The 26,573-nt window shown below is 65.5% G+C and overlaps 1 protein-coding gene across 1 annotated transcript; it reads right to left on the bottom strand.

The window, feature by feature from the left end:
- Window positions 1–3,158: 3,158 nt before the first annotated feature.
- On the bottom strand, window positions 3,159–25,402 carry ENPP7 (ectonucleotide pyrophosphatase/phosphodiesterase 7). The gene is made up of 8 exons (XM_036412292.2): window positions 25,377–25,402; window positions 22,218–22,222; window positions 9,987–10,314; window positions 8,506–8,651; window positions 6,325–6,948; window positions 5,404–5,668; window positions 4,827–4,914; window positions 3,159–3,264 (listed from the first exon to the last, which is right to left on the bottom strand). Exons 3-7 carry the CDS (start codon window positions 10,243–10,245, stop codon window positions 4,841–4,843), a joined length of 1,368 nt encoding a protein of 455 aa, XP_036268185.1. The 5' UTR covers window positions 10,246–10,314; window positions 22,218–22,222; window positions 25,377–25,402; the 3' UTR covers window positions 3,159–3,264; window positions 4,827–4,840.
- Window positions 25,403–26,573: the final 1,171 nt, after the last annotated feature.

The following is a 26,573-nucleotide window of genomic DNA, read 5'->3' as shown; positions in this document are numbered from 1 at the left end:
CCTCGCGGCTCCCGTTCCTGGGGTCCGACACCTGCGCACTGCGGGCCGTGGGGTGCTGTTTCCTGTGACACAGCCGGCTGCACGGTCCGCCGGCCAGCCTGCCTTCGCCTGCCACTCGCGGCATCGGGCCAACCACCAGCACTCACTGTGGCTGAAATAATGTTTAGGTGACTTCTTTGGAGAAACAGATGCGCCGGTTTCAGTGGAGTGAGATGACCTGATAAAGGGGGCGATGCCTTAGAACAAACTGGAGCCCAGCGGTGGCGGCGTGACTGGCTCAGGGCGCAGTCCCTGGCAGGGTGTGTGGGAGGCAGCCCTCTGATGTTTCTCTTTCATCAATGTCTCACCCCGTCTGCCGCCACATCAGTTCACCTTTAAATAGTTACATACCAGCCGAAACCGGTTTGGCTCAGTGGTAGAGCATCCGTCTGCCGACTGAAAGGTCCCGGGTTCGATTCCGGTCAAGGGCATGTACCTTGGTTGCGGGCACATCCCCAGAAGGGGGTGTGCAAGAGGCAGCTGGTTGATGTTTCTCTCTCATCGACGTTTCTAACTCTCCCTCTCCCTTCCTCTCTGTAAAAAATCAATAAAATACATTTAAAAAAATAAAATAAATAGTTACATACCAGACAGGACCGGTTTATAGGAACGCAAGGATACACCCTAAACATACTTTAAGCAGCCAGAGTGCAGTCACTCAGTGACCTGGAACAGGAACGGTCCGCCCTCACCTCCAGCCGTGCTCTGTCACACATGCCAGCATTTAAAAATGCACAGACACGGTTCCGAGTCCGGCTACACACTCCGCCCGATGCCGCTCCCCTCGCAAATGGCAGGTCATCCCGTCTGAATAAGCGTGTTCATGCTGCTCGAGCGACTGAAACTCGAACATACGACCGGGGCTGCGGCTGGGACTCTCCAGACCCCGCTGTCCGGCCAGAGCCGTGGCCTCCGGACGGGGCATTGCAGCAGTGTGGGCCTCGGCTGCCCCTCCTGACTCCCCTGGCCGGGCCGGGAAGGGAGCCGGCCCAGGGGCCACGGGTCAGTCCCGGAGGCAGTCTGCACGCGGGCCCTGGGAGGCCGAGTGTGCCTTCCAGAAGCTTCTGGGGCACCACATGCCCGGAAGGGAGCGGAGGCAGCCAGGCGTGTGGGCAGCAGCCACAGGCTCCTGCCCAGCCTCCTGGGTCCGTTTGTCAGGCCCTCAGACACCCGCACGGCTCTTCTCTCACCGTTTTTCTTCAATGCAACTTGTTCTTTTGTTGTTCTTTAAAAGTATGTTTTTTATTGGTTTCAGAGGGTTAGGAGAGGGAGGGAGAGAGAGAAACATCCTTGAGAGAGTCATTGATCGGCCGCCTCCTGCGCGCCCCCCCTGGGGACTGCGCTCTTACCCCGGGCCTGTGCGTTGACTGGGAATGGGACCGTGACCTCCTGGTTCAGAGGCCAGCCCTGAACCACTGAGCCACACTGGCCAGGCTTTGACTTAACTGTAAACTAACAGAAGCAAACGGACGTGCTCGCACCTGCCCAAACCTAAGGGTGGTGGTGGGCACAGACACAATGCAGAGGATGCGTCTGCTCCCTGAGGGCTCTGGTCCTGGGGCCCGCGGCTGCACCGGGCAGCGCTCAAGGCCGGGGGTCTGGGACCAGAGACTCTGCTGGAGAAACAGGCATGGGGGGCGGTGATAGAGACGGCGGGGGGGTTCCTTCCTCACCAGGTCCCCTCCCCGTGGGCCTCCCGCCCTGGGCTCAGGGCGTTCACTGCTCTCCTGGCACCAGGTAGAGGCAGGTGCACGGGCCCCGACGCACAGGCGAGGCCTGGAGCCGTCGGCAGCCTGGGAGGCCGCAGGCCCGAGCCCCTTAGCACGCAGCCCGAAGCTGCTCGGGTCCCTCGTTCCCGCCCGGGCGTCAGCCAACCCATGGGGCTTCGGGGGTCACTGTGACGTGTGGGACGGACCAGGTTCTCTCTCTGTTTAAAAAGCCAATCGAGAGGCGAGGCCTGGTGGGCTCTTGTTTTGACGGTGGAAGGCTGGGTGCCTTTTGGGGACCTGGGCCGTTTTGGCTGCTCCGGCACCGGCGAGGGCTCCCGGCACCTGGGAGGCGATGACTTGGAGACATGGCCCTGCCCTGCGACCAGGTGAGGACAGAGGCCCGTCCTCTGGCGGGAGCCGGCGGGCAGGCCGGGCACCGGGCAGTGGGCGCTTCCAGGAAACCTTGGGGAGGGCCGGGGAGCCCTGTGGGGGGAGGATGGGGGGATCCAGAGACCAGAAGGAGCTCCCAGAGGCCCAGGTGGGGAGGAGGGTGTCACAGGTGAGCGGGCAGGTCCTGGGCAGCCCCTTGTAGGGGGACAGGGGGACAGAAGCTGGTCTGACACAGAGCCCACGCCTTGATGTGGCCCAGCATCCGGGGTCGGGTGACGAGGGCTGGACAGTGTCCCTTTGGGTCCTGGCCTGGCCCCCCACCCCCTCGGAGACAGGCAGTGCCCACTCTTCCTGAGCCCCCAGAGCTGTGTCCCCCCCCCCCCCCCACACGTGCTCACACGCACGTCTCCCTTCCCGCCCACAGGGCGCTACTGGCCGCTTTTTAACGGAGCCACGTGGCTTGGGGGTTCTCGCTCCCCATCTTGTCGCAGGAGCCCTCTCGCCCCCCCAGCCCCTTTCTTTTCAAGGTGAGGCGCACACGTCACCCCCTGCCCCTGGAGGTCCACCCAGCGCCCCCACTCCCCGGAGTGAATGGGTGCCCGCGTCTGGGGTCGTTCCAAGGCGCTGGGAGTTTATTCCACACGGGGCCCGGCGGCTTCGGGGGAAGGCGCACCCTCGCTGGCCCTGGCGTGTCCTTTGTCCCACGGGCACAGTGCCCCTGCGGGACCGCGCCCGGAGCAGCAGCCGGCCAGCCCCGTGAGGACCAGAGGGGCCACGCCCCCGCTGCCTGCGGCCCCTCGGGGCTGGAGCCCGCGGTTGGTGGTCCAGGACAGGGACCTTCTGGGGCGGGGTTCCTGCGCGCCCTCACGCGGCCGCAGACGGAGCTCCACTCTGGAAGGCTTTGGTGGAGGGAGGAGGGAGGAGGGAGGAGGGAGGAGGGAGGGGCGGGCCGGGCCGTGGACCGAGCGGGCCTGGGCAGGGGCCGGACTGCCAGCGCGTGAGGACGGAGTGAGGACGGAGCGTGGCCGGGCTGTGGGGACGTGGAGGCCAAGGCGCGCTGTCTCTGGCCGGCTGGGGAGACAGGTCCGCGTGTCCGTCCTCACCGCGAGGGCAGCTGTGGAGCTTCCTGGCAGAGATGGTGGGAGGGTGGGGTGAGGGCGGGTTGCTGAGGAGATGGAGGCACTTGGGGCGGGCGGGTGGGGAGTCAGGCGTGTGGGCCCAGCCCTCTGTCTCTGTCCCCGGCTCCGCACGCTGTCAGGTGCCCGTCCTTCCCGGCTCAGGCACCCCGGGGCCTCAGGCTCCGTCCCCCCAGCCTTCAGGCCGTGTCCTTTGTCCTCCACTCCACCCCTCACACCTCGAAGGCATCGGAACAGGTTCATTTGCCCCCTCTGCCCTGCCACCCAGATGTGCTGCCCGACCTTGGGGTGACCTCCGAACTGGCAGTGCCTGTCCCTAACCTTGCTCCTGCCCCGTGTATGGGCCCATTTAGTCACCACGTCAGACCCTGGCGTGGCCCTGTGGGCCCCCCCCCCCCCCCCGCCCAGTCCTCTGGGCCACGGTTTCCTTTGTCTCATCGCCCTCCTGGCTCCCAAGGCAGATGCCAGCTCGGGGCCTGGCTGCCTGGCTCCCTGCGCATCCAGAGCCAGGCGGAGCCTGACACCCCACGCTCCACTGCCTTCTCAGAGGGAATGGCCTGCGTCACTCTGGCCAGAAGGCTGTGGCATCACAGGGCAGACAAGGGGCTGTGACATCACAGGGCAGACAAGGGGCGGTGACATCACAGGGGCTATGACATCACAGGGCAGACAAAGGGGCTCTGACATCACAGGGCAGACAAGGGGCTGTGACATCACAGGGCAGACAAGAGGCTGTGACATCACAGGGCAGACAAGGGGCGGTGACATCACAGGGCAGACAAGGGGCTGTGACATCACAGGGCAGACAAGGGGCGGTGACATCACAGGGCAGACAAGGGGCGGTGACATCACAGGGCAGACAAGGGGCTGTGACATCACAGGGCAGACAAGAGGCTGTGACATCACAGGGCAGACAAAGGGGCTCTGACATCACAGGGCAGACAAGTGGCTATGGCATCACAGGGCAGACAAGGGGCGGTGACATCACAGGGCAGACAAGGGGCTGTGACATCACAGGGCAGACAAGAGGCTGTGACATCACAGGGCAGACAAGGGGCTGTGGCATCACAGGGCAGACAAGGGGCGGTGACATCACAGGGCAGACAAGGGGCGGTGACATCACAGGGCAGACAAGAGGCTGTGACATCACAGGGCAGACAAGGGGCGGTGACATCACAGGGCAGACAAGAGGCTGTGACATCACAGGGCAGACAAGAGGCTGTGACATCACAGGGCAGACAAGGGGCTGTGACATCACAGGGCAGACAAGGGGCTGTCCCTCAGTAAGCGAATCCTCTGAGCTGGCTCTGGTGTTCCAGGCCCCCCTCCGCCCCCGCTGCACTCCCTCTGCAGTTGCTAGTCTTTCCCTGCTGGTCCCAGAGCACAGAGCCTGAGCAGAGGGGGAGGCTGGGCGCCTGTTTCTGAAGGGCTGCTCCAGGCCCTGGCCGGAGGACTGACTCCTCTGAGGTGGGACAGGGCCTGGTCTACGGGGGCGAGGGGACCTCCCTCCCTCCCCCCTCCCTCCCCCCTCCCTGCACCTCCCAGCCCTGACCTTGAGCGGTGGCACTATGCGACCTTGGCCAGAACTGCAGCCGCCAGCAGGCCTGTCATCACGGGGGCACCAGGCAGGGGTGCAGACCCTGTGGGGAGTCGGAGGCCCCAGGAGGAGGGGCACGGGGGCATGTCACCACCCAGCTCCTCCCGAAGCGACCCACGAGCCCCCAAAGTCACCTCTCAGCACCCCTCTTTGTTCCTCCCCAGCGCCCCGGCCTCCCGCTCATCTAGCCAGCCCCCCCCCCCCCCCATGGTCCAGCTCCCGTGACCTTTGCACTGGGACGGGCCAGGTGGGGGAGTGGGCGCTGGCAGTGGGTCTCCAGGAAGGAGTCCTTCTGGGGGAGTCTGGGCTCCCCGGGACCAGGGGCCTGGAGGGGCTTCACCCAGAAGGCCTGTCCCTGGGCCAACGCCCCCCGGTCCTCCGCCCTGCACCTTGAACTCCTCCCGTCCCGTTCTGCCGCCCACACTGCGAGGCAGAGGACACTGCGGAGGGGACGCCGGGCGGGCAGGGAGCAGGCGCCCCATGTGGCCCATGTGGCTGGGGCCGACGGTGCGGGCCGAGGGCGGGGCCTCACCTGAGGGCGTGGTGGTCGGCGGGGCGCTGGTGCCCCCGACGGCCTCGGGCGTGAGCATGGGCAGCAGGGCGCGGGGGTCCCCGTCGTTGGCCTCGGGCGTGATGCCCAGCAGCCTGCACAGCAGCTCGTACACGTGGACGCTCTCGAAGGGCTCCACCTCCAGGCCCCGCCGGAAGCTGGGGCCCACGGCCCGGAAGATGGTCTTCATGTCCAGCACCCCGTTGTCGAAGCCGTGCTCCCCGTTGTTGAACTGCACGTTCACCCTCTGCGGGTGGTGGTGGGGCGTCCTGAGGCCTCGTGGGACTCCCCGGCCCCTGCCCCTCTGCCAGCCCCCCTTCCCCCAACACCCCCTTCCCTCCCAAAGGGTGCGGACATGGGGCCGGGGGTTCTGAGCCTTAAAAGATCAGTGGCCCGAAGCCAGCGCCTCTGCAAGGACCCTGTGACATAGACAGGGACCCCAGCACCCAGCCGGGCTGCCCCAACCCGCAGCACCCCCCCCTCAGCCCCCCACCTGCACCTCCTTCCCTGAGCTCCGCCCTGGCCTCTGAGGGCTCAGCCTTGTCCCTGTCACTCGTATGGCTGATCTCCCCACACGTTACTTGACGTGCAGGTGCACACAAACACACACATGTACTCACGCACACACATGTGCACCACACACACATGCACTCGTGCACACACAAGCACACAGTGTGCCAACACATGCACACGTAACATCACACAAACACCGGGCGTACGCACACATGTGTGCCCATGCACACGCACGCATGCACACGTGTTGCCGTGATGACTGTCCCTCTGGTGGCCGGTGTGCCTCAGACGGGGGGCTGGCTGGAGACGGGTGCTCTTCCGGGGGCGGGGAAGAGACCAGCAGCCCCGCAGCCCCCCCCCCCGTGTCCCCCGCGGCGCGTGGGCCCTCACCCCGTGGATGACGTAGCCCGGGTCGCTGTACATGAGCAGGGGCGTGATGCGCGGGTGGTTGGCGTAGTGGAAGGCCTCGGGGAAGTCCTCCTTCCTGTAGACGTGCAGCTTGGGGTGCGCGCCCTTGAGCGCGGCGTACACCTGCTCCAGCCGCCCCGGCTTGGGCAGCAGCAGCCCGTTGGGGCCGTAGTCCACGAGCTCAAACTCGATGTCCCTGAAGGAGAAGCCGGGGATTCGGTGCAGCTCCACCAGGTCGCCGGCCTTCTGCACCGTGCTCATGCCGTGGTCGGACGTGACCACCAGGTTGAGGCTGCCCTCCAGGCCGCTGCGCCGGACGCCGTCGCGCAGGTAGCCCACGGTGCGGTCCACCTGCTGCACCATGGCCCTCCGCTCGGGCGAGTCGGGCCCGAAGCGGTGGCCTGTGGAGTCCGGCTCCCCGAAGTACAGCGTGACCAGGTCCAGGCCGTCCTGCGTGAGCCAGCGCAGCACCGTGTCCACGTTGGCCCGCCACTCTGCCTCGTCCTTGTAGTTGTGCAGGACCCCCTCCTTGCGGCTCAGCGCCACCGCCTCGCCTCCGTAGGTGACGTTGCCGCCGGGGAAGAAGAAGGAGCCGGCCCGCAGGCCCTGCGGGGAGGCAGCGTGAGGCTCGGCCCGGCCCCCCTCCCGCCCCGCCCCGCCCTCCTGCCACGCCCACTGCTGCCCAGCCTTTTCATTTCTTTTTATTTAAGATGGTTTGTTGTATATTGACTTTTTATCATGCAGCCCTGAACTTATGCTTCTAAAAAATATGTATCTATTTTATTGTTTTTTTACAGAGAGGAAGGGAGCGGGATAGAGAGTTAGAAACATCGATGGGAGCCAAGACGGGTTTAGCTCAGTGGTAGAGTGTCGGTCTGCGGACTGAAAGGTCCCAGGTTTGATTCTGGTCAAGGGCATGTACCTTGGTTGCGGTACCTACTGGGGATGTGCAGGAGGCAGCTGGTCAATGTTTCTCTCTCATCGACGTTTCTAGCTCTCTATCCCTCTCTCATTCTCACTGTAAAAAAAATCAATAAAATATAAAAAAATAATAATAAAAATGAGATCATGGTTTACAAAAAAAGAAACATTGATGGGAGAGAAACATTGATCAGCTGCCTCTTGCACACCCCCGACTGGGGATGTGCCCGCAACCAAGGTACATGCCCTTGACCGGAATCGAACCCGGGGCTTTTCAGTCCGCAGGCCGACACCCTATCCACTGAGCCACATTAGTTAGGGCTGAGCTTATTCTTTTAAAAATCATATGTTTTTATTGATTTTTAGAGAGAGCGGAGGGGAGAGGGATAGAGAGAGGGAAACATCAATGAGAGAAATATCCTCGATCGGCTGCCTCCCGCACACTCCCCACAGGGGGCTGGGCCCATAACCCTCGCCTATGCCCCGACCAGGAATCCGGGAGTCCAACCAGCGACCTCCTGGCTCCTGGGTCACAGCCACACCAGCCGGGCGCCACCTCCCTGTCTGACAGGCTCTTATCGTGGGCAGAGCCTCTGGAGGCGGAGCCAGTGCGGTGGACTTCGCTCCAATAGATAGCGCCAGGCCCGGTGCCCACCATGCCAGGCCTTGCTGCCACGGCCAGGCGCTCCGGAGGCTCCGGTGCCGAGGCCCTCCTCCCGGCCTGCAGCCCGGCCCCTCCCTGCCACGTCCACGCCCTGGAGTGTCAGCCCCTCCTCCGTGCCCCACGCTGTCCTTCACCCTCTCGTCCATCCATCTGTCTGTCCGTCAACCACCGCTGCTTTGTTTACCCAGACCCACCTTCCCCCAGGCCAACGCCTAAGCCTCGGGGTTGGACTGGGGTAGGTGGGGGTGTGGGGTTGGGGCGTGGGGCCCGATAGCCACAGGGGGGCTCAGACTTAAAGGGCGCCCTCCACTGGACACCATTGACAGGGAGCTACACCCCGGAAGCCCCCAGACATTTCGGGGTGATGGGACTCCTGGGCTGACACGGCAGCTCCTCTCTTTTCCCTTTGGCCCTCGGGGAGGGGACAGAGCCATTTTGGGGTCACACCCCTTTGTGTCGGGCGGGTCCTTTCCCCGTGCGACCCCCCTCCCCGAGTGCCACAGGGCCCACAGGTGGCTTCTGTCCGACTGGAGGGTGGGGCGCCCTGTGCGGGCTGGGCCCCGGGGCGCAGGCATTACCTGCCTCTGGGCGGTGATCCAGATGGGCAGGCTGCCGTTGTCCCACCAGCGCTGCACGCCCAGCGTGGCATGGTAGGGCAGCTTGAGCTTGCTGCTGGTGTTGTAGAACATGTTGTGCACCACGCCGTGGTTCTCGATGTACTTGCCTGCGAGGAGGTGGAGGGAATGGGCGAGGCTCTGTCACCGAGGCCACGGCCACGGGCACGGCCACGGGCACGCGCTCCGACCCGCTGGCCCAGCACACCCTGCCCCACCCCAGCCCCCGAGGACCCCCTGGGAGGCGTCGCTTGCAGCCTCATTGGTTTTAGCAAAAGATCAGTGTGACTCTGGCCAGTGTGGCTCAGCGATAGAGCGTAGTCCTGTAGACGGAAGGGTCCTGGGTTCGATTCCTCTCAAGGGCACAGGCCCAGGTTGCAGACTCAGTCCCCGTAGGGGGCGTGCAGGAGGCAGCCGATCCATAATTCTCTCTCATCATGGATGTTTCTCTCCCTCTCCCTCCCACCTGAAATCAATAACAATTAAAAAAAGATTGGTTGCGCCTGTGTGGCTCTCGGGAGGGACTGATGACGTAGATGGGACCCAGCCTCGGCAGAGAGCCAGGCAGGGTCTGGTCGAACGGTGTGGGTCCGAGCAGCCTGCCAGCTCGTGCGTGTGGGGAATGCCCGGGAGCGCGGGCCCCGGAGGCGGGGCCTGAGGGCGTGCGCGGCTCTCCCTCCCCCCGGACACGTGCGGCAGAGAGGAGCTGTGGGGGGACGAGGGGGTGCCAGCTGGTGCCGGCGGTGTGTGTGTGCCGGGGCGGAGGCCACAGAAGTGCGGGCGAGGACGAGCCGCCTACAGGGACAGGCCGCCCCAAAGTCGTGTCACCAGCGCCTCAGAGGCAGCCTGTTTGCACACGGGGTCATGGCAGGTGTAAGCGTTAGGTTCAGGTGGAGGGATGCCCGAGCTGGCGTGGCTCAGTGGCTAGAGCGTTGTCCTGCAGACCAACATGTCTTGGGTTCGATTCCGGTCGGGGGCACGCACCTCGGTTGCAGGCTCCTCCCGGGCCCGGGCCCTGGTTGGGGCGTGTGCAGGAGGCGACCAATCGATGTGTTTCTCCCACATCGAGGTTTCTCTCTCTCTTTCCCTCTCTCTTCCATTCCCTAAAAACCAATGGAAAAACACCCTTGTCCCATGTTCCGTGTCCGCTGCCTTGAGTGAGGATTTAAAATAAAAAAGAAAAGATGAAGCTGGTGCCCCAGACTCATCTCTGTGTCCCGGCCACACTCACCTCCTCCGGGATGGCCTCCTGGGTTGCCCCCGGGCTGAGGTCACCGTTGCCGGAGAGACCAGTTGCTGCCAATGCTGAGGGCTGCTGGCCACGCTGTCTCCCCAGCCAGTGTCCCTCCCGGCTCCCCCTTGCCCCCGCACGGGGCCCCTGGGGCAGGGCTGTGTGCACCCCGCTCCCCTGGCCCTGCGCCCCGGCCCCTCCGCAGCGCACTCACCGGTGACCAGGGTGAAGTGGCAGGGGCTGGTCATGGTGACGAAGGCGGGGGTCATGTAGCGGGCCTTCACGCCGTCCAGCGCCATGGCGTCCAGGTTGGGGGTGTCGACGTCCTGGTCATAGTCCCAGCGGAAGCCGTCGAAGGACACCAGGAGCAGCTTGTGCCGGGAGCCCTGCCGGCCGACGGGCCTGCCCGCCCCCGGGGCGAGGAGGGCGGCCAGGGCCGCGGCCACGGCCAGGAGGGCGGCCGGGCGGCGCATGGCGGCTGTCTGAGCGCCGGGGCGGGCGTGCTCCTGCCGCGGACGGAGCGGAGCAAAGTCCCAGGGTCGCTGGCGTCTGAGCTGCTCTCCGAGGCTCGGGCGGAGGCCGTGGCCCGTGGCCCGTGGCCCGTGGCCCCTGCCTTTATTGCCCACGCTCCTCCCCCGTGGGCGTGTGTCCTCGCGGGGGGGGGCACGCCCCAGGATCAGAGAGCAGAGGGGCCCTCCCCGGGGTGGCCTGGCCCCTGCCCGCTCTCTCCGTCCCCGGGCCCCACTCTGACCTACAGCCTGGAAGTCGGGGGCCTTTGGGGGGTGTGGGCCCCGGGCCTGCCTGGGCCAGGGCCATGCGGAAACGGGGGGACGGGAGGAGGGGTGCCAGGGCCAGGGAGCCCAGGGCCATGGGGAGCCCAGCTGGGACGGCCTCCTGCCCTCGCTTCAGGGTGAGGGGTGTCCTGGGCTGGGCGGGCGGAGCCACACTGCGGCCGGGTCAGCAGAGCCCTGTGGGTCCTCAGGGGGCGCTGCCGGGCAGCCTCATCAGCAAGGCGCTCAGAGAGGGGTGCCCCTGTCACCTGTGCCCATGGGGGAGGGGCGGAGCCCTGGCCGGGGCATGGTTCAGCGACTCTCTCCTCTCTCCTATCTCTCTTCTCTCCCTCTCTCTCTCTCTCTCCCTCTCTCTCTCATCTCAATCTCTCTATCTTTCTATCTTTATTTCTCTCTATCTTTATCTTTCTCTATCTCTGTCTCTTTATCTCTCTCTCTCTCTATCTTTATGTTCCTCTCTCCCTATCTTTCCATGTCTGTCTCTCTCCCTACCAATTTTTTTTTTTTAATGCCCTTGACTGGAATCAAACCTGGGACCCTTTGGTCTGCAGGCTGATGCTCTATCCACTGAACCACAACGGTGAGGACTTAACACTCTTATTTATTTTATTTATTTAAAAAATATTTTATTGAGTTTTTACAGAGAGGAAGAGAGAGGGATAGAGAGTTAGAAACATCGATGAGAGAGAAACATCAACCAGCTGCCTCTTGCACACCCCCCACTGGGGATGTGCCCCCAACCAAGGTACATGCCCTTGACTGGAATCGAACCTGGGACCCTTCAGTCCACAGGCCGACACTCTATCCACTGAGCCACGCTGGTTTCGGCTTACCACCCTTTTTTAAAAATTGAATTTATTGGGGTGACACTGGTCACTCACCCCCTCCCCTCCTGACGGAGCCGCTCTAAGTCCTGGGGGCCCCGCAGTGAGGGAGCAGGCGTGCTCCTGACTCCGTCCACCTGGTGGGCACACAACGAAAGGAGGACACGGCAGACAGGACGCAGGGAGTGAGGCAGGGCCACATGGGGTGTCTGCGGGCGGCACCTGGTGGGCGGTGGGTGGGCCTCCTGGGAGGGTGATTGGGGCGGGTAGGATGGGGGCAGGGCCGGCGGGGCCGAGGCCACCTGTGCAATCCGGAGCCCTGGAGCGTCCGGAGCCACGGAGCGGCGAGCAGGCCCTGGTGCCCGTGGGTCTGGGTAGGAGGGCAGCCCGGGCAGGGCAGGTGGTGGGCGAGAGGCAGGCAGGGAGCTGGGTGCCGGGCGGCGATGAGTGTGCCGTCCTCAGGCCGTGGCCGTGGCCGGGCCGTGGCCCAGACACGGTGGTGGCCGTGGGAGCGAAGGAAAGGGAGCATCTCCGGGGACGGCCAGTTCCCACCCAGGCAGCGGGGGTGACGGGGTCAGAGGGCAGGTCACGGGAGGAGCAGGGCCCTGGGAGGGGCGTGCTCAGGCTGAAACCAGGAGGCAGGCCACAGGGGAGCCTGGATTTTATGCGAATATAATCTAATACCTAACATAAAATTTAATGTAAAATCCACTGTCTTCACAAGATGGCCACCAACGAGAAAGACTACATTTCCTAGCATTCTCTGCAGTGAGGCTTGGCCATGTGACCACACGCTGGCCAATGTGGGGGAGAATAGGATGTGCCCCCCTGGGCCTCTGCCACACCCCAGGTTTGCTGCACCCCTTTCTGATTCTCGCTCCCTCTGTGCTCCGAGCTCAGAGGCCCCCAGCCAGCGAAGATGGGGTGCTGCCTGGGGCGGGACCACAGCCCCATGGAGAGCATTGGGGGTCCCCGGTCTGTGGCGCTCTCAGCACCAAGGCCATGCGGGCGATGGCTGCTGTGCAGGCGGTGACTTACCCCTGGCTGTGCCAGGGCAGGAGGGCAGGGCCTGTGCCAGGGGCCATGTCACAGGCCAAGGCAGGGCTGGGCACCCAGCTGGGGGGTCTTCTTTTTTTTGGGGGTGGTGGTCTTCTTAAAGATACGTGTTTGTGGATGTCAGAGAGAGGAAGGGAGAGGGAGGGAGAGAAGCATGGACCGGCCGCCTCCTGCACTCCCACGGGGTTCGGAGCCCGCACCAGCCTGTGCCCTGACGGGATCGAACCGTGACCTCCTGGTTGCCGGATCCACACGCAGCCCTGAGCCAGCGGCCGGGCGGGTCAGAGTTTGGAGCGGTCGCCGCCAAGCTGGGTGGCGGGAAGTCAGGGGCAGGGCCAGTGGCTCCTGAGGGCAGCAGGTTTGCGTGGACACGGTGCACATGGACCCGAGCTGGTGAGCCCGTGGGGGCCGGGCTGGGAAGAACCAGCCGCCCAGCTCTGGGCCCGGCTCCGCTGGGCAGAGCTGTGCGGGCTGGTCCCCGAGGCCGCACCCGGTCCCTGCCCCGCTCTCCTTCCCAGCCTGGAGCCAATGGACCCGACGGAGCCCGGGCCCGGAGCCCGGAGCCGGAGCCGGAGCCCGGAGCCCGGAGCCGGAGCCCGGAGCCCGGAGCCCGGAGCCCGGAGCCGGAGCCCGGAGCCGGAGCCAGGAGCCCTGCGCACGGACCCCGGCGCCCAGGAGGTGGGCCCACCTCGGGGCGGGATGAGCAGGTCCCACCAGGGCCGCGCCCGACTGACCCTGCTGGTCCTCGGCCGGCGCAGCAGGACACCCTCCGAACAGGACGCGCCCTGGCTGGCCGGCCACTGCGAGGCCTGGGCTGGTGAGGGGAGCGGGCGGGGGGGCTCCAGCCTGCGAGAGATTAGGAGCCCGACCCCCCCCCGCCCCGCGGAGACCGGGCGCCTGCTGTCCCCATGGAGGGCCCGCCCGGCCTTGGCGGCAGGTTTATCAGCGAAGGTCCTGGTATCAGCCCGGACTTTCATCACCTCTCGGGGCTTTATCTCAGCCACCGCCTCGGCTGAGCGAGGATTAATATTTTAACAGGATTATGTGCTGTCACAGTGCTTCTCCGGACCTGGACTCTCCCCCTCACAGCCTCCCCCCTCCCCCAGCCTCCCCCCTCCCCCAGCCTCCCCCCCTCCCTCTACCTCTCCCTCCCTCCGCCTCTCCCTCCTTCAGCCTCCCCCCTCCCTCCGCCTTCCCCTCCCTCTGCCTCCCCCCTCCCTCAGCCTCCCCCCTCCCTCAGCCTCCCCCTCCCCCAGCCTCTCCCCTCCCTCAGCCTCCCCCTCCCTCCGCCTCCCCCTCCTTCAGCTTCCCCCCTCCCTCAACCTCCCACCTCCCTCACCCTCCCCCTCCCTCAGCCTCCCCCCTCCCTCAGCCTCCCCCTCCCCCAGCATCCCCCCTCTCTCAGCCTGGGGGGGCAGGGGAGGGGTCTCTGGCTGGGCCACCCTTTCCAGGCTCTGAGTAGGTGGGGGGACTGGGGTTCTGGGGGGCTGGTGTGTCCTGGGGGGGCGGCCTGGTGGTGAGGTCCCCATGGACACTGCAGACTGTGTCCTGGGTCAGCAGCTGGACTGCCTGTGGGGAGGATGGGTGAGGGGGGAGAGAACCAGTGAGAGAGAGAGAGAAAAAGAGAGAGAGAGAGATGGGGAAGGGGAGAGAGGGAGAGGGGGAGAGAGAAACAGCAGTGATGAGAGAATCATGGATCAGCTGCCTCCTGCACGCCCCCCACTGGGGATGGAGCCTGCAGCCAGGGCCTGTGCCCTGACCAGGAATTGACCATGACCTCCTGGTTCAGAGGTCACCGCTCTGAGCCCTGCCGGCCGGGCCCGAACCAGAGTTTTAGAATGTGAGCTGGGCTCCCTCCTGGGCCAGCCCTCCCGCCATCGCTGGGAGCTGGGGTTCCTCCTGGGCCAGCCCTCCCGCCATCACTGGGAGCTGGGCTTCCTCCTGGGCCAGCCCTCCCGCCATCGCTGGGAGCTGGGGCTCTGGGCTCCCTCCTGGGCCAGCCCTCCCGCCATCGCTGGGAGCTGGGGCTCTGGGCTCCCTCCTGGGCCAGCCCTCCCCGCCATCGCTGGGAGCTGGGCTCCCTCCTGGGCCAGCCCTCCCGCCATCGCTGGGAGCTGGGCTCCCTCCTGGGCCAGCCCTCCCATCATCGCTGGGAGCTGGGCTCCCTCCTGGGCCAGCCCTCCCCGCCATCGCTGGGAGCTGGGCTCCCTCCTGGGCCAGCCCTCCCCGCCATCGCTGGGAGCTGGGCTTCCTCCTGGGCCAGCCCTCCCCGCCATCGCTGGGAGCTGGGGTTCCAGGCTCCCTCCTGGGCCAGCGCCATCGCTGGGAGCTGGGGTTCGGGGCTCCCTCCTGGGCCAGCCCCTCTGTGCAGGGCCCGCATGCCTGATTCCCCACCCTCTGCCCCCGGAGACAGGCAGTGCCCAGGCGTGCTGCCGCCCCCTTTGCACGTCGGGCCCCTGCGACTCCCTGGCTCCCACACAGCCGGTCTGTCAGGTCCCCTCAGCCTGTGCCCCGTGGTCCTCGCTGCCCCCGGGGCTGCAGCTGGGACTCGGCCTGGAACCTTCCAGGAGCTTCTCCTGCAGGAGTGCCTGTCAGTGTTCCTCCCGGTGCCCCGGCCAGGGGCGCTGACGGCCGGGAGGGGGGCGAGTCCAGGCCTTCACAGGTCGGGGGGGAGGGGCACGCCTCCAGGAGGCTCAAAGGTGGGGGTGGCTGGGTGCTGACTGTGCCAGGTGCCATCTGTTTCCATAAACAGCCCCATAAACAGATGGGGATGAGCCCCCCCCCCCCGGGGCCGGGGGACAGCTCGCTCCGGACGCGTTTACAGCACTGATAGCGGCAGCCATCGGGCGATAAGAGCCCACCTTTGGCCACGGCGGGCGGATAAGGGCGGCCATGATGTCCTGCCAGGCCCGCTCCTCCCGCTCATCCCCGGTCCGGCCCCGGCAGGGCAGGGCCTGGGCAGGTGTCACCCGCACTGGCCCTGCTCCGGCACAGCTTGGGAGGCCGGCACAGCCTGGGAGGCCGGCACCTGTGGGCGCTCGGGCCATGGCGGGCGTGTGGGCGGAGCTGGGGCTGCGCTTGCCGGCCACCGGGACCCGCGGGTCAGTGTGCGCCCCGAGGCCCTCCCGCGTGGGGAGGCCGATGGCACTGGAGCTGCCGTCCGGGACCGGGAGCGGCAGAAACCTGTAACCGCCCCCCCATGGAGCCGGGACCCGGCGGGGTGGAGCGGGGGGACGCTGAGGGCTGTGGGGGCACTCAGGCCGGCACCCACCAGGCTGTGGAGAGAGGGTCATGGCTGCCAGGGGTTTCCTCTGGGGCTGGGGAAAGTGCCGGGGACGGGGCCGCAGTGCAGGCGGCTGGTGGCCGGGGCCAGGGGAAGCCAGGCTGCCCTGTCCGGTCCGCTGTTCCAGGGGCTGTTCCAGCAGGCCTGTCTCGGGCCAGGGGCCCCCTCGCTCCCCGGCTGCCCGCTTCCTCGGCATTGCCCTGTTCCCGCGGGTCCTGGAAGCCAAGGCCGGTGAGGGCTGTGTGGGGCTGGCCTTTTGCGGAAGCTCTGTGGGCGGGGCTCCCACAGGCCTCCCCACCCCCCGGGGGCTTCGCTGGTCAGTGGACGCCGGTGGGCTCAGTGTCCATGTTTGTAACACCGCCCCCCCCTCCACACACACCGAGAGAAGGACCGGAAGCACGAGAGCGGGCAAGTGGCTCCTCTGTCCCATCCGCGGCCCTCCCCCCCGTCTGTCCCCGGTCCGTCCCTGTCTGTCCCCGTCCATCCCCCGTCCGTCCCCCGTGCAGCTAGAATTCCGAGGAAGGAAACCCGCCTGTTGCTGGAGTCAGTGGGGATGCTGACTGCCGTCAGAAAGGGAGGTAGAGTCGGGGCCGATTGACCCAGTGGGCTCCCCGGCGGCTCGGTCCTCTCTCCTCCTCCGTGGATTTGCTGCCGTTACGCTCCCCGTGCCTCAGCCTGGGCGCCGCGGCTCCTGTCCGGGCCTGGTGTGGCCGTCGTGGGCCAGGGCCTCTGATTCCCGCAGGGGCGGCCCCCGGCTGGTGGGTGAGGGGTGCGCCGCGTTGCGGGGGGCCCGCGGGAGAGAGGCTCTTTCTGGGGTGACTTTGACAGCCAGCCGTCCCAGCAGGGCCGGGGAGAGGGCGGGGGTGCTGACCACCGAGCCGCAGGGAGCAGGAAGGAACCAGGCCGAAGAGCCAGGAAGGGAATTGAGAACAAGCCACCGAAAGCCAGGCTGAGCGGCGACCTATGACCCAGGAGGTCAGGGTGCGACTCCCCGCCAGGGCACAGGCCGGGTGTGGACTCGGTCCCCAGTGGGGCCGTGCGGGAGGAAGCCGTCTCCGATTCTCTCATCACGGATGTTCCTCCCTCCCCTTCCTGCTGGGGTGGGAAGACCAGGCCTGGCTGTGCTCTCCCACATGCCCACCAGGTGGCGCTGTCCAGCCACCGATGCAGCGGCTCCGGGCTCAGCAGCCCTGGGGCTGGGCTGGCGGGAGGGGGGCTCGGTGCCATCCCCACCGCCCGCAAGCTGGTGCCCCCGCCGGCGCCAGCTATAGCCCAAAGCCCCCCCCCCACCCGCCGACCTGGGTGCCCAGGGCCTGTCCACCCCGCGCTCCTGCAGGGAAGACAGGCGTTAGCTGGGTGCCTGCGCCCTCCCTGACCTCCACGTGGGCCCGAGGCTGGGGGGCCAAGTTGGTGGGGGCGCTGGGCGCGGCTTCTGCCCGGGTGCATGGCAGGGAGAGGACCCCAGGCTCTGCAGGAGGGCACCCTCTCTTCCTGCGGGTCCCCAGGAGGGGCCTTCTGCCTGGGGGCGGGGCAACGCTCTGATTGGCAGCTTGCTGGGCACCCTCCTTGTTGGGTGCCATCCTGGGGGCTCAGAGCAGGTGGAGACGGGGGGCCTGTGGGACCAGGCAGGCCGGCAGCCTCCAGCGGTTCATGAGGGTGGGGGCGCCTCCTCCCTGTGCCCCCAGCACCTCTCACCAGGGAGGACCCCGCCCTGACTTTTCGGCTCTAGGGAGCGATCTTGCAATGTATAAGGGGGGGCAGGGAGAGAGGTGGGGGTGTTTCCATAAGTGAGGGGGGACCTGAGGCAGAGGAGGGGCTGGGGTCCCCCTGACACCCCAGCTGCCTGCAGGCTCAGCCGTCTCCCGGGGGCCCTCTGTGTGGTGCCTGAGGTGGGCTCCCCAAGGCAGGCGGGGCCCTCAGCGTCGGCTCCACTGAGCAAGTGGCGGGGGGACTTGGGGGGCTGCTGGGCCCGAGGCAGAGCGGGGCTCCGGTGTCCTGCTCCCCACCAGCCGCCTGCGCCCTGGGAGAGACAGCTCGGTCCCTGTTGGGGGGCAGACCAGCACCCCGACCCCAGGGGCTGCCAGCAGGGAGGAGGAGCTGGGCCCAGCAGGGCCTGTCCAGCCGGGCTGCCTGACAGGGGGGACCCTCCCCACTGCCCTGCTCCCCTGCCCGCCTCCAGCCCAGGCCTCCTCCCTCTGCTCTCCCTGCAAGTGGAGGTGCTCCGTCCAGGCTCCTGCCCCCTTCCCGGCAGGGGTGCCAGCTGGGCCGGCCCGAGGCAGCAGGCCTGGCTCTGGCTGGCACCCACCCCTTCCAGGGGCCCTGGCGGAGCCGGGAGGAGGGCCAGGCTGTGGCAGATGGAGGCCCGAGGAGGGCTGCCCGGGCAGACGGCTGGCTGTCAGGACAGATGGCGGCCGTGCGGGGGTCTGAGCGGCCCCATCTGCTCCACCCCCGTGGGCCTTCCCTCCTCCACCGGGGCTGCCCTGGGAGGAGGCGAGGGTGGCGGGGCCCGGGCTGCTCCTGTCCTGCGGGGCCTCGGTCCCGGGGCTCGGGCCTGGCAGCCAGCGTGTGGCCCGCACTGGCGGAGCTGGAGGGGTCCCCGAAGTCCCAGCGCCCGGGCCGGGCGTGAGCACCCCAGGCACAGAGCCAGCAGATGGGGCGACCGGAGGCTCTGGAACCAAATGGGGAACATGCGTTGGGGACGGTTAACCCAGGCCTTCACGCCCCCCTGCCCCTCGGAGCTGACAGGAGCTTTCACGGGCACTTTCTGTTGTTTGTTTTTAAAAAATGTATATATTTATTGAGTTTTCACAGAGGAAGGGAGAGGGAGAGTTAGAAACATCGATGAGAGAGAAACACCAATCAGCTGCCTCCTGCACGCCCACCACCGGGGATGTGCCCACAACCAAGGTACATGCCCTTGGCCGGGATGGAACCTGGGACCCTTCAGTCCACACTCTATCCACTGAGCCAAACCGGTTAGGGCACTTCCCCTTGTTTCTGATCCTCACCTGAGGGTAATCTCCCCTGATTCTTAGATCAGGAGGGAGCAGGAGAGAGAGAGAAACATTGATGTGAGAGAGACACACCCATTGGCTGCCTCCCGCATGCACCCTGACCGGGGCTGGGATCGAGCCTGCAACCCAGGTACATGCCTTTGACTGGAATCGAACCCGGGACCCTTCAGTCTCCGGGCTGACGCTCTATCCACTGAGCCACACCGGCCGGGGGCCACAGGTTCATTTGCAGTGCTGCTCGCTGAGCTGGGCCCGGTGCAGACTCTTGCCCCCAGGGGGGCCGGGTCCTGTGCTGGGAGCAGTGCATGGTGCTCTGTGTTAGAAGGAAGAAGGAGCTGTCCAGGCCACGTCTCCGGGACTTCATCGCCCTTGGCCAGAAGCAAACCCAGGACCCTGCAGCCCGCAGGCCGACACTCTACCCATTGAGCCACACCAGCTGGCGAGCATGTTTATGTCCGAGGGGGATGGCAGAGGGTGTGCGGAGCAGCAGGTGCTGGAAAAAGGCGCCCCTTGTGTCCGCCCCCACCGGCCGGCCACGGTGGGGGGTAAACCCCGGTGTGAGTTGGGGTACGGTTTGATGACGGGAGTGGGAAGGTTGTTAGGGTTTTTGTCTCCATTTGAAAAATCTGTGCTTTCTGCCTTTTCTGCTGCAGTAAGCTCCGACGACGTTAACACGAGAGACGGAGCAGGAGGTAATTAAATCACCGAGGAAACCACCGGTGCGGCTTCTCGCCTCCAGAGAGCGGTTTTCTGTGGGAAAGGTGGGCTCGCTCCTGGCAAAACGTTAAAACCGTGAAGAAAAGTTCACAAGCGGAAACAGCGCTCCCGGCCCTCACCCCGTCTTCGGCGCTCCGCCCGTTTCCCCAGAAAATGTCTCACGTCTAGAACGCCTTTCCTCCAGTGTGAGGGAGGTCTGATGTTCTGGAACCTTCCTTTTTGGTGACACTGTTTCTGAGCCGTGCAGCTCTCCCTTGTTTAACAGGAAGGTGTGCTTTTGCCCGGCGTGGCTCAGCGGTTGAGCGTCGTCCCAGGCACCAGGGGGTTGCTGGTTCGATTCTGGGTCAGGGCACAGGCCCGGGTTGCGGGCTCGATCCCCAGTAGGGGGTGTGCAGGAGGCAGCCGATTGATGTTTCTCTCTCTCTCTCTCTCTAAAATAAATAAAAACATGCTATAAATGAATAAAAATGTAAAGGAAGGTTGTTGATGACGCCATCAAATGGGTGTCCCATAATTTATTTCCTAGGGCTGTGGTCGGCAAACTCATTAGTCCACAGAGCCAAATATCAACAGGACGAGGATTGAAATGTCTTTTGAGAGCCACATTTTTTAAACTTGAACTATATAGGTAGGTACATTAACTTAATTAGGGTCTTCCTAAGCTGGCCTTCGCTAAAAGCTCAAGGGGCCGCAGAGCCACATGTGGCTCGAGAGCCGCAGTTTGCCGACCACTGTCCTAGGGGAACCCCCACGTGTATTTCCTGCTGCGATAACAATATTGCGCGTAGTATATTGTACGTACACGTCAGCTTACTTTGAGGGGAAATCAGTCTGAGAGGGTCCTGGAAGTGGAATTGTCCCATCAAAGGCACGTGGGTTCAAAGATTAATACAGAGCGTCAGACAGCCCTTCCCAGAGGCTTCCCAATACAGCTCCACCCACTGCCCATCGAGGTGTCTGCTCGCTCACTCCTCGACAGCACCGAGCACAGAAGTGTTTCCTGGCCTCTTGATAGTTGGATTTAATATATATATATAATTGATTTTTTACAGAGAGGAAGGGAGAGGGATAGAGAGTTAGAAACATCGATGAGAGAGAAACATCCATCAGCTGCCTCCTGCACATCCCCCACTGGAGATGTGCCCGCAACCAAGGTATAGTACATGCCCTTGACCAGAATCGAACCCGGGACCCTTCAGTCCGCAGGCCGACGCTCTGTTCACTGAGCCACACCAGAGGGCTTATTAGTGGACTTTTTAAAGTTCTGAGTGGGCGGAGCACTTCCCCGTCCGTGTTTAATGGCCGTTTCTATTTTCCAGCAAACGTGTGTGTTCCTATTGGCTGTTTGTCCTTTGTGATTCATTTGCCATCGCCTTTTATTTACGAAGGATCTATCTTTAGTTATACACACTACCAACCTCTTTCTCACTGTGTGATTTTTCTTTGAACATTTATAGTCTTTATTTTTCTATAGAGAAATTGTTCCTTTAGTAAAAAATCTTTTCCTTTTTTTTTTTTTGGCTTCTAAGTTTTATGTGGTATTTACCCCTTCTCCCAGGGATTAAATATAATCCATCGTGTCATTCACCTTCGGTCTCCCTAGCTTCGTGCTCTCAGGGGGGAGTTTGGGAGGGGCAGGGAGGCAATGTGTCCTCACCTGGGTGTGCCTCACCTGGGTGTGCCTCACCTGGGTGTGCCCTCACTTGGGTGTGCCTCACCTGGGTGTGCCCTACCTGGGTGAATGGGTGTGCCCTCACCTGGGTGTTCCTCACCTGGGTGTGCCTCACCTGGGTGTGCCCTACCTGGGTGAATGGGTGTGCCTCACCTGGGTGTGCCTCATCTGAGTGTGTCCTCACCTGGGTGTGCCTCACCTGGGTGTGCCCTCACCTGGGTGTGCCCTCATCTGAGTGTGCCTCATCTGAGTGTGTCCTCACCTGGGTGTGCCTCACCTGGGTGTGCCCTCACCTGGGTGTGCCCCACCTGGGTGTGCCCTCATCTGAGTGTGCCTCACCTGGGTGTGCCTCACCTGGGTGTGCCCTCACCTGGGTGTGCCCCACCTGGGTGTGCCCTCATCTGAGTGTGCCTCACCTGGGTGTGCCCTCATCTGAGTGTGTCCTCACCTGGGTGTGCCTCACCTGGGTGTGCCTCATCTGAGTGTGTCCTCACCTGGGTGTGCCTCACCTGGGTGTGCCCTCACCTGGGTGTGCCCCACCTGGGTGTGCCCTCATCTGAGTGTGCCTCACCTGGGTGTGCCCTCATCTGAGTGTGTCCTCACCTGGGTGTGCCTCACCTGGGTGTGCCCCACCTGGGTGTGCCCTCATCTGAGTGTGCCTCACCTGGGTGTGCCCTCATCTGAGTGTGTCCTCACCTGGGTGTGCCCTCACCTGGGTGTGCCCTCATCTGAGTGTGCCTCACCTGGGTGAATGGGTGTGCCCTCACCTGGGTGTGCCTCACCTGGGTGAATGGGTGTGCCCTCACCTGGGTGAATGGGTGTGCCCTCACCTGGGTGAATGAGTGTGCCCTCACCTGGGTGAACGGGTGTATTCTCACCTGGGTGTGCCCTCACCTGGGTGAATGGGTGTGCCCTCACCTGGGTGTGCCCTCACCTGGGTACCAGGCACCCAGGACGCCTTCCCAGCCGCACTCTCCAGCCTCCAAAGGGGCAGTGCATTCCGGTTGCCACGTGTCCCTTGGGCCGGGCCTGTGTGCAGCCGCCTCAGGCTGCCAGGAAGCTCGGGGCCCTCCAGCCCCAGACAGCACCCGGGCTCTGGGCCTGTCCATCCCCGCCTCCACCTCAGACCGGTCACAAAGGCGAGGACCGTGCGGTCGGGGAAGCCCTGGGCCCCGATGCCGGCTCCGCTTCCTGGGCAGGGAGTCAGGACACGCCGTCGGTGAGGGGCAGTTGGGAGGCCTGGACGCCAGGCCCGTCCCCAGGGCTGGCCCCTCGCAGCTCACGTCCCTGCTGAGCCTGTCTCCCAGGTGGCTCCCGAGGTCCGACTGCACCTGCTGCTCCTTGTCACCCGCCTGATAGACTGCGCTGAGCACACAGTGGGTGCTTTATGAACCCCTGTGGATGGGTCATTGGCATTGCAGGCTGGCCTGTGCCCAGCAGGTCCGCTTTGGATGTGGGTTCGAGTCTGCCTTGGGGAACCGCTGGGACAGGCCTCCAGGTGTCCTGGCGTGGAAGCCGGGACACAGGGGGACAGTGTGGGGGGGCGGGTTCTAGCTGTGACTGGCTTGAGAGGACCGCAGGACGGGGAGGGGAGGGGAGGGGCGTGCGCAGCTGGGCAGGGCGGACCCAGGCCCAGGGCAGCATCCGGAATCCCCACAGGCTCCGGCTGTGCGGGGCTCCGGGCTGCAGCCCCTCCCGCCTGACGGGACGCCCGGCCCCACCCCGATGGCAGAGCCATCCACGCCGGGCCGGGCCGCCACGCTTCACGTGTTCAATCTGCTCGGAGTATTAACGCGTCCCCTCCAGCGATCCCGGAAATGTAATTAGCGCTGGCCTCCCGAGGGGCCCTCTGCGCTTCCGAGACGTGTGCGGGGAGAGGCCGGGCCGGGGTCCCGCTCCCCCAGACTCCGCCTCCCGCCGGCACTCCCGGGGCCCTCCGGCCCTCATGTCTGGGAGGTGACCGAGGCCGTGTTTTCCGGGTCACTGGCCCTGACCCTGAGCCAGGCCTGCTGGCTGGTGAGGGCAGCAATGCTGACCTCCAGCCTCGGTCTTTTTTAAAATGGGTTTTTATTGATTTCGGAGAAGAGGGAGGGAGCGATGGAAACATCCATGGTGAGGCGGTGAGTGAGGCGAAGTGTTGAGGTGGCGTGTGAGGAGGAGTGAGAGGAGGCGTGTGAGGCGGCGTGTGAGGCGGCGTGAGAGGCGGCGTGTGAGGAGGCGTGTGAGGAGGCGTGTGAGGCGGCGTGAGAGGCGGCGTGAGAGGCGGTGTGTGAGGAGGCGTGTGAGGCGGCGTGTGAGGAGGCGTGTGAGGAGGCGTGTGAGGAGGCGTGTGAGGGGGTGTGTGAGGGGGTGTGTGAGGAGGCGTGTGAGGGGGTGTGTGAGGCGGCGTGAGAGGCGGCGTGAGAGGCGGTGTGTGAGCAACATGTGAGGCGGCGTGAGAGCCGGCGTGTGTGGAGGCGTGTGAGGAGGCGTGTGAGGCGGCGTGTGAGGAGGCGTGTGAGGAGGCGTGTGAGGCGGCGTGAGAGGCGGCGTGTGAGGCGGCGTGTGAGGAGGCGTGTGAGGGGGCGTGTGAGGAGGCGTGTGAGGCGGTGTGTGAGGCGGCGTGTGAGGCGGCGTGTGAGGAGGCGTGTGAGGCGGTGTGTGAGGCGGTGTGTGAGGCGGCGTGTGAGGAGGCGTGTGAGGAGGCGTGTGAGGGGGTGTGTGAGGAGGCGTGTGAGGGGGTGTGTGAGGAGGCGTGTGAGGGGGTGTGTGAGGAGGCGTGTGAGGGGGTGTGTGAGGAGGCGTGTGAGGGGGTGTGTGAGGAGGCGTGTGAGGAGGCGTGTGAGGAGGCGTGTGAGGCGGTGTGAGAGGTGGCGTGTGAGGGGGCGTGTGAGGAGGCGTGTGAGGCGGTGTGTGAGGGGGCGTGTGAGGAGGCGTGTGAGGCGGCGTGTGAGGGGGCGTGAGAGGCAGCGTGTGAGGAGGCGTGTGAGAGGCGGACTCGCACATCTACTCACATGGCGCCTCACACGCCGCCCCGTGGCCGGCACAGACGCCGCCGAGCACCGCCTCCCAGACGGCAGAGCTGCTTTCCCACCTGCGACCCCCCAGCGAGCCGGTCCTCGAGCGGACGGTCCTCGTGCGGACGGTCCTCGTGCGGACGGTCCTCGTGCGGACGGTCCTCGTGCGGACGGTCCTCGAGCGGACGGTCCTCGTGCGGACGGTCCTCGAGCGGACGGTCCTTGTGCGGACGGTCCTCGTGCGGCCGCTCGGGCGATGAGCCTGTGAGCCGCTCCCGCCTCCTCCGGTGAGTTCCGGAGGGAGAGGCCAGCACTGAGCGCTGAGGGCCAACCCGCCGCCCGCGCCCCGCAGCCCGAACCCGGCCGGACCATCGCTTCTAAACCCGCAGGAGGCAGCCGTGTCCTGATTGCTTTGCTTTGGTGGCCGGGGACATTGGGCGTTGTCCTGCCTGTGGGGTCCTTTAAAAAAAATTGATTTCTTACGGAGTTCGGAGAGGAAGGCAGAGGGAGAGAGAGCGTCAATGATGAGAGAGAATCGTTGATCGGAACCTCCTGGTTCGGAGGTGGGCGCCCAGCCCTGAGCCGGGCCGGCGGGTGTGGGCGCTGGTTCCGGGGCGGGCGGCTGAGCTGTGAGGACGGAGCAGGTGCGCCCCTCCGCCCCGCCCGGGAGGGGGCACAGTGCCCCCCGCCCCGCCCCGCTCTGCACCCCCTGCCCACCGCGCTGTGCGACACACCCATCTCTCTCCCTCGTCCCCGCTCCTGCCCCGCGCAGCCACCTCTTGAAGAAGATGATGAAGAAAACGGGGGAGGGAGGGTGTCAGTGAAAATGCAGGCGTTTGCCCTCACAGCTCGGGACGCCTGGGCGCTGGGAGCACGGGCAATGGGGTGCATCTTCCTGTGTGTCGGGCTGTCCCACCCCGTGGCACCCGCCCCCTCTCCTCTCTGCGTCCGTCTGTCCCGCCGGTGTCTGTCCTGGCGGCGGGCGCCCTGCACCTGCCCCGTCTGTCCCCGGGCGGTGCTCAGAGCCGTCCTCCCGCAGGCCCAGAGCGCCCTCCGTGCAGAGCTCGGCGGCCTCCTCCCACGGGCCCGGGGTTGCCTAGCAATCCGGCAGCGCTCCGCCTCGGCAGCACCGGGGGACGGGCTTTCCTATTTTTAATTTGTTTCTGGGCGGGTGCTATGGTGCAGCCACAGGCTGAGCTCAGGGATATCCGTGCGTCCCCCTCAGGGCAGGTGGGGCCGAGGAGGAGGAACCCTCTGCACCGGCGCCCGTGGTAGGTGCAGAGGGTTCCTCCGCTCAGCCCCTCGCGCCTGCCCAGGCCCCCTCGCGCGCCCTCCGCCCGGGGAGAGCGAGGTGCGTGCCCTGCGGATGGGCCCGGCCGCCCTCCCGCTGCCGTTCCCAGCCTCGCTCGTGGTGCGAGCCTTCCCCCTCCTCCCGGGATAGGTGTCAGATGGCACGCACCCGGGCCGACCGAGCCGCTCGCCCGTACTAAAAGATTGCGTCTGGGCCTGTGCATGCCACGGCGGGCACGTGACGGCTCCCCTGCGTGGGAGATGTGGGTGTGCCCAGCGGGGTCACCGCCCCCAGGCATGGTTGCTCAGCCTCGGTTTTCTCATCTGTAGAATGGGCTGTGCCAAAGGGCGACCAGCCTCGCCCCCCACTCTGAAGTGAGGAAGCAATGGGCGGCGCAGAGAGCGGCCCCCGGGGCAGGGCTGTGGTGAAGGAGAAGGAAGAACTTTCTAGAAACGGCGTGGACAGCAGGGCCACCTGCTTGAAAGGACCAGGGGCACCAAGGAGGGACCACGGGCGAGGTTGCCTGGCGCCACCCCTGGTGACCCCGTTCCCAGGGGGTTTTGGGGAGGAGGGGGAGATGATGGCTCAGGCTGGGGGGGTGTGTGTGCAGTGTCTAGTTCCGTGTGGAGAGGAGAGCCGGCGAGCCACCGGGACCTGGTCCACACCGGCCACGACCGGGTCAAACCCCGGCCCAGCTCAGCCGGTGCTCAGGAGCGGCCCCGCACAAGCAGGCATGTGGTGGCGGCAGCCTGGGCCGTCTGTGTGCTGGACGGTGGACGTGTGACCTGCCCTCGTCTGGACGCCACCCTCCTGGCCGCCTCCTGCGCCCGTGGGCGCCTCCTGCTCCCGCTCACGGCCCGCGTGTCCGCTCCCCGGGGCCTCCATCACTGACTCCCTGTGCGGAGCCCATCCCTGGCCCCGGGGGGCGGGCCCGGAGCAGGTTCACCGGAGCGCGTGCACGCTCACAGCTTCGCTCCAATCGCCCGTGTGGCTGTCAATTCCGCCCGGGAAGCGTTCTAGGCTGGAAAGCCTGTCCCCTGGCACATGGAAGGCACCGCCCCTGCAGACCTCCACCCCCATCCCGCTGGGCTCCCCAGGGCGTCCTTCTCCCGCGGCTCAGCCTCTTCCCGCAGCAGGTCCTCCTCCCGCTGGTCCTC

This window comes from Pipistrellus kuhlii, unplaced genomic scaffold (assembly GCF_014108245.1).
Source record: "Pipistrellus kuhlii isolate mPipKuh1 unplaced genomic scaffold, mPipKuh1.p scaffold_m20_p_44, whole genome shotgun sequence".
Taxonomy (NCBI): Eukaryota; Metazoa; Chordata; class Mammalia; order Chiroptera; family Vespertilionidae; genus Pipistrellus; species Pipistrellus kuhlii.
The sequence above is the reverse complement of the archived record's forward strand: the minus strand, read 5'-3'. Positions and strand labels throughout refer to the sequence as shown.

Bases quoted from the DNA above. Each gene is read 5' to 3' on its own strand.
- ENPP7 (XM_036412292.2), bottom strand. From the start codon at position 10,245: ATGCGCCGCCCGGCCGCCCTCCTGGCCGTGGCCGCGGCCCTGGCCGCC. The intron at 8,652-9,986 runs GTGAGTGCGCTG...ACCTCCTCGCAG, and splicing joins CCACTTCACCCTGGTCACCG to GCAAGTACATCGAGAACCAC. The intron at 5,669-6,324 runs GTGAGGGCCCAC...CACCACCCGCAG, and splicing joins CGGGCTACGTCATCCACGGG to AGGGTGAACGTGCAGTTCAA.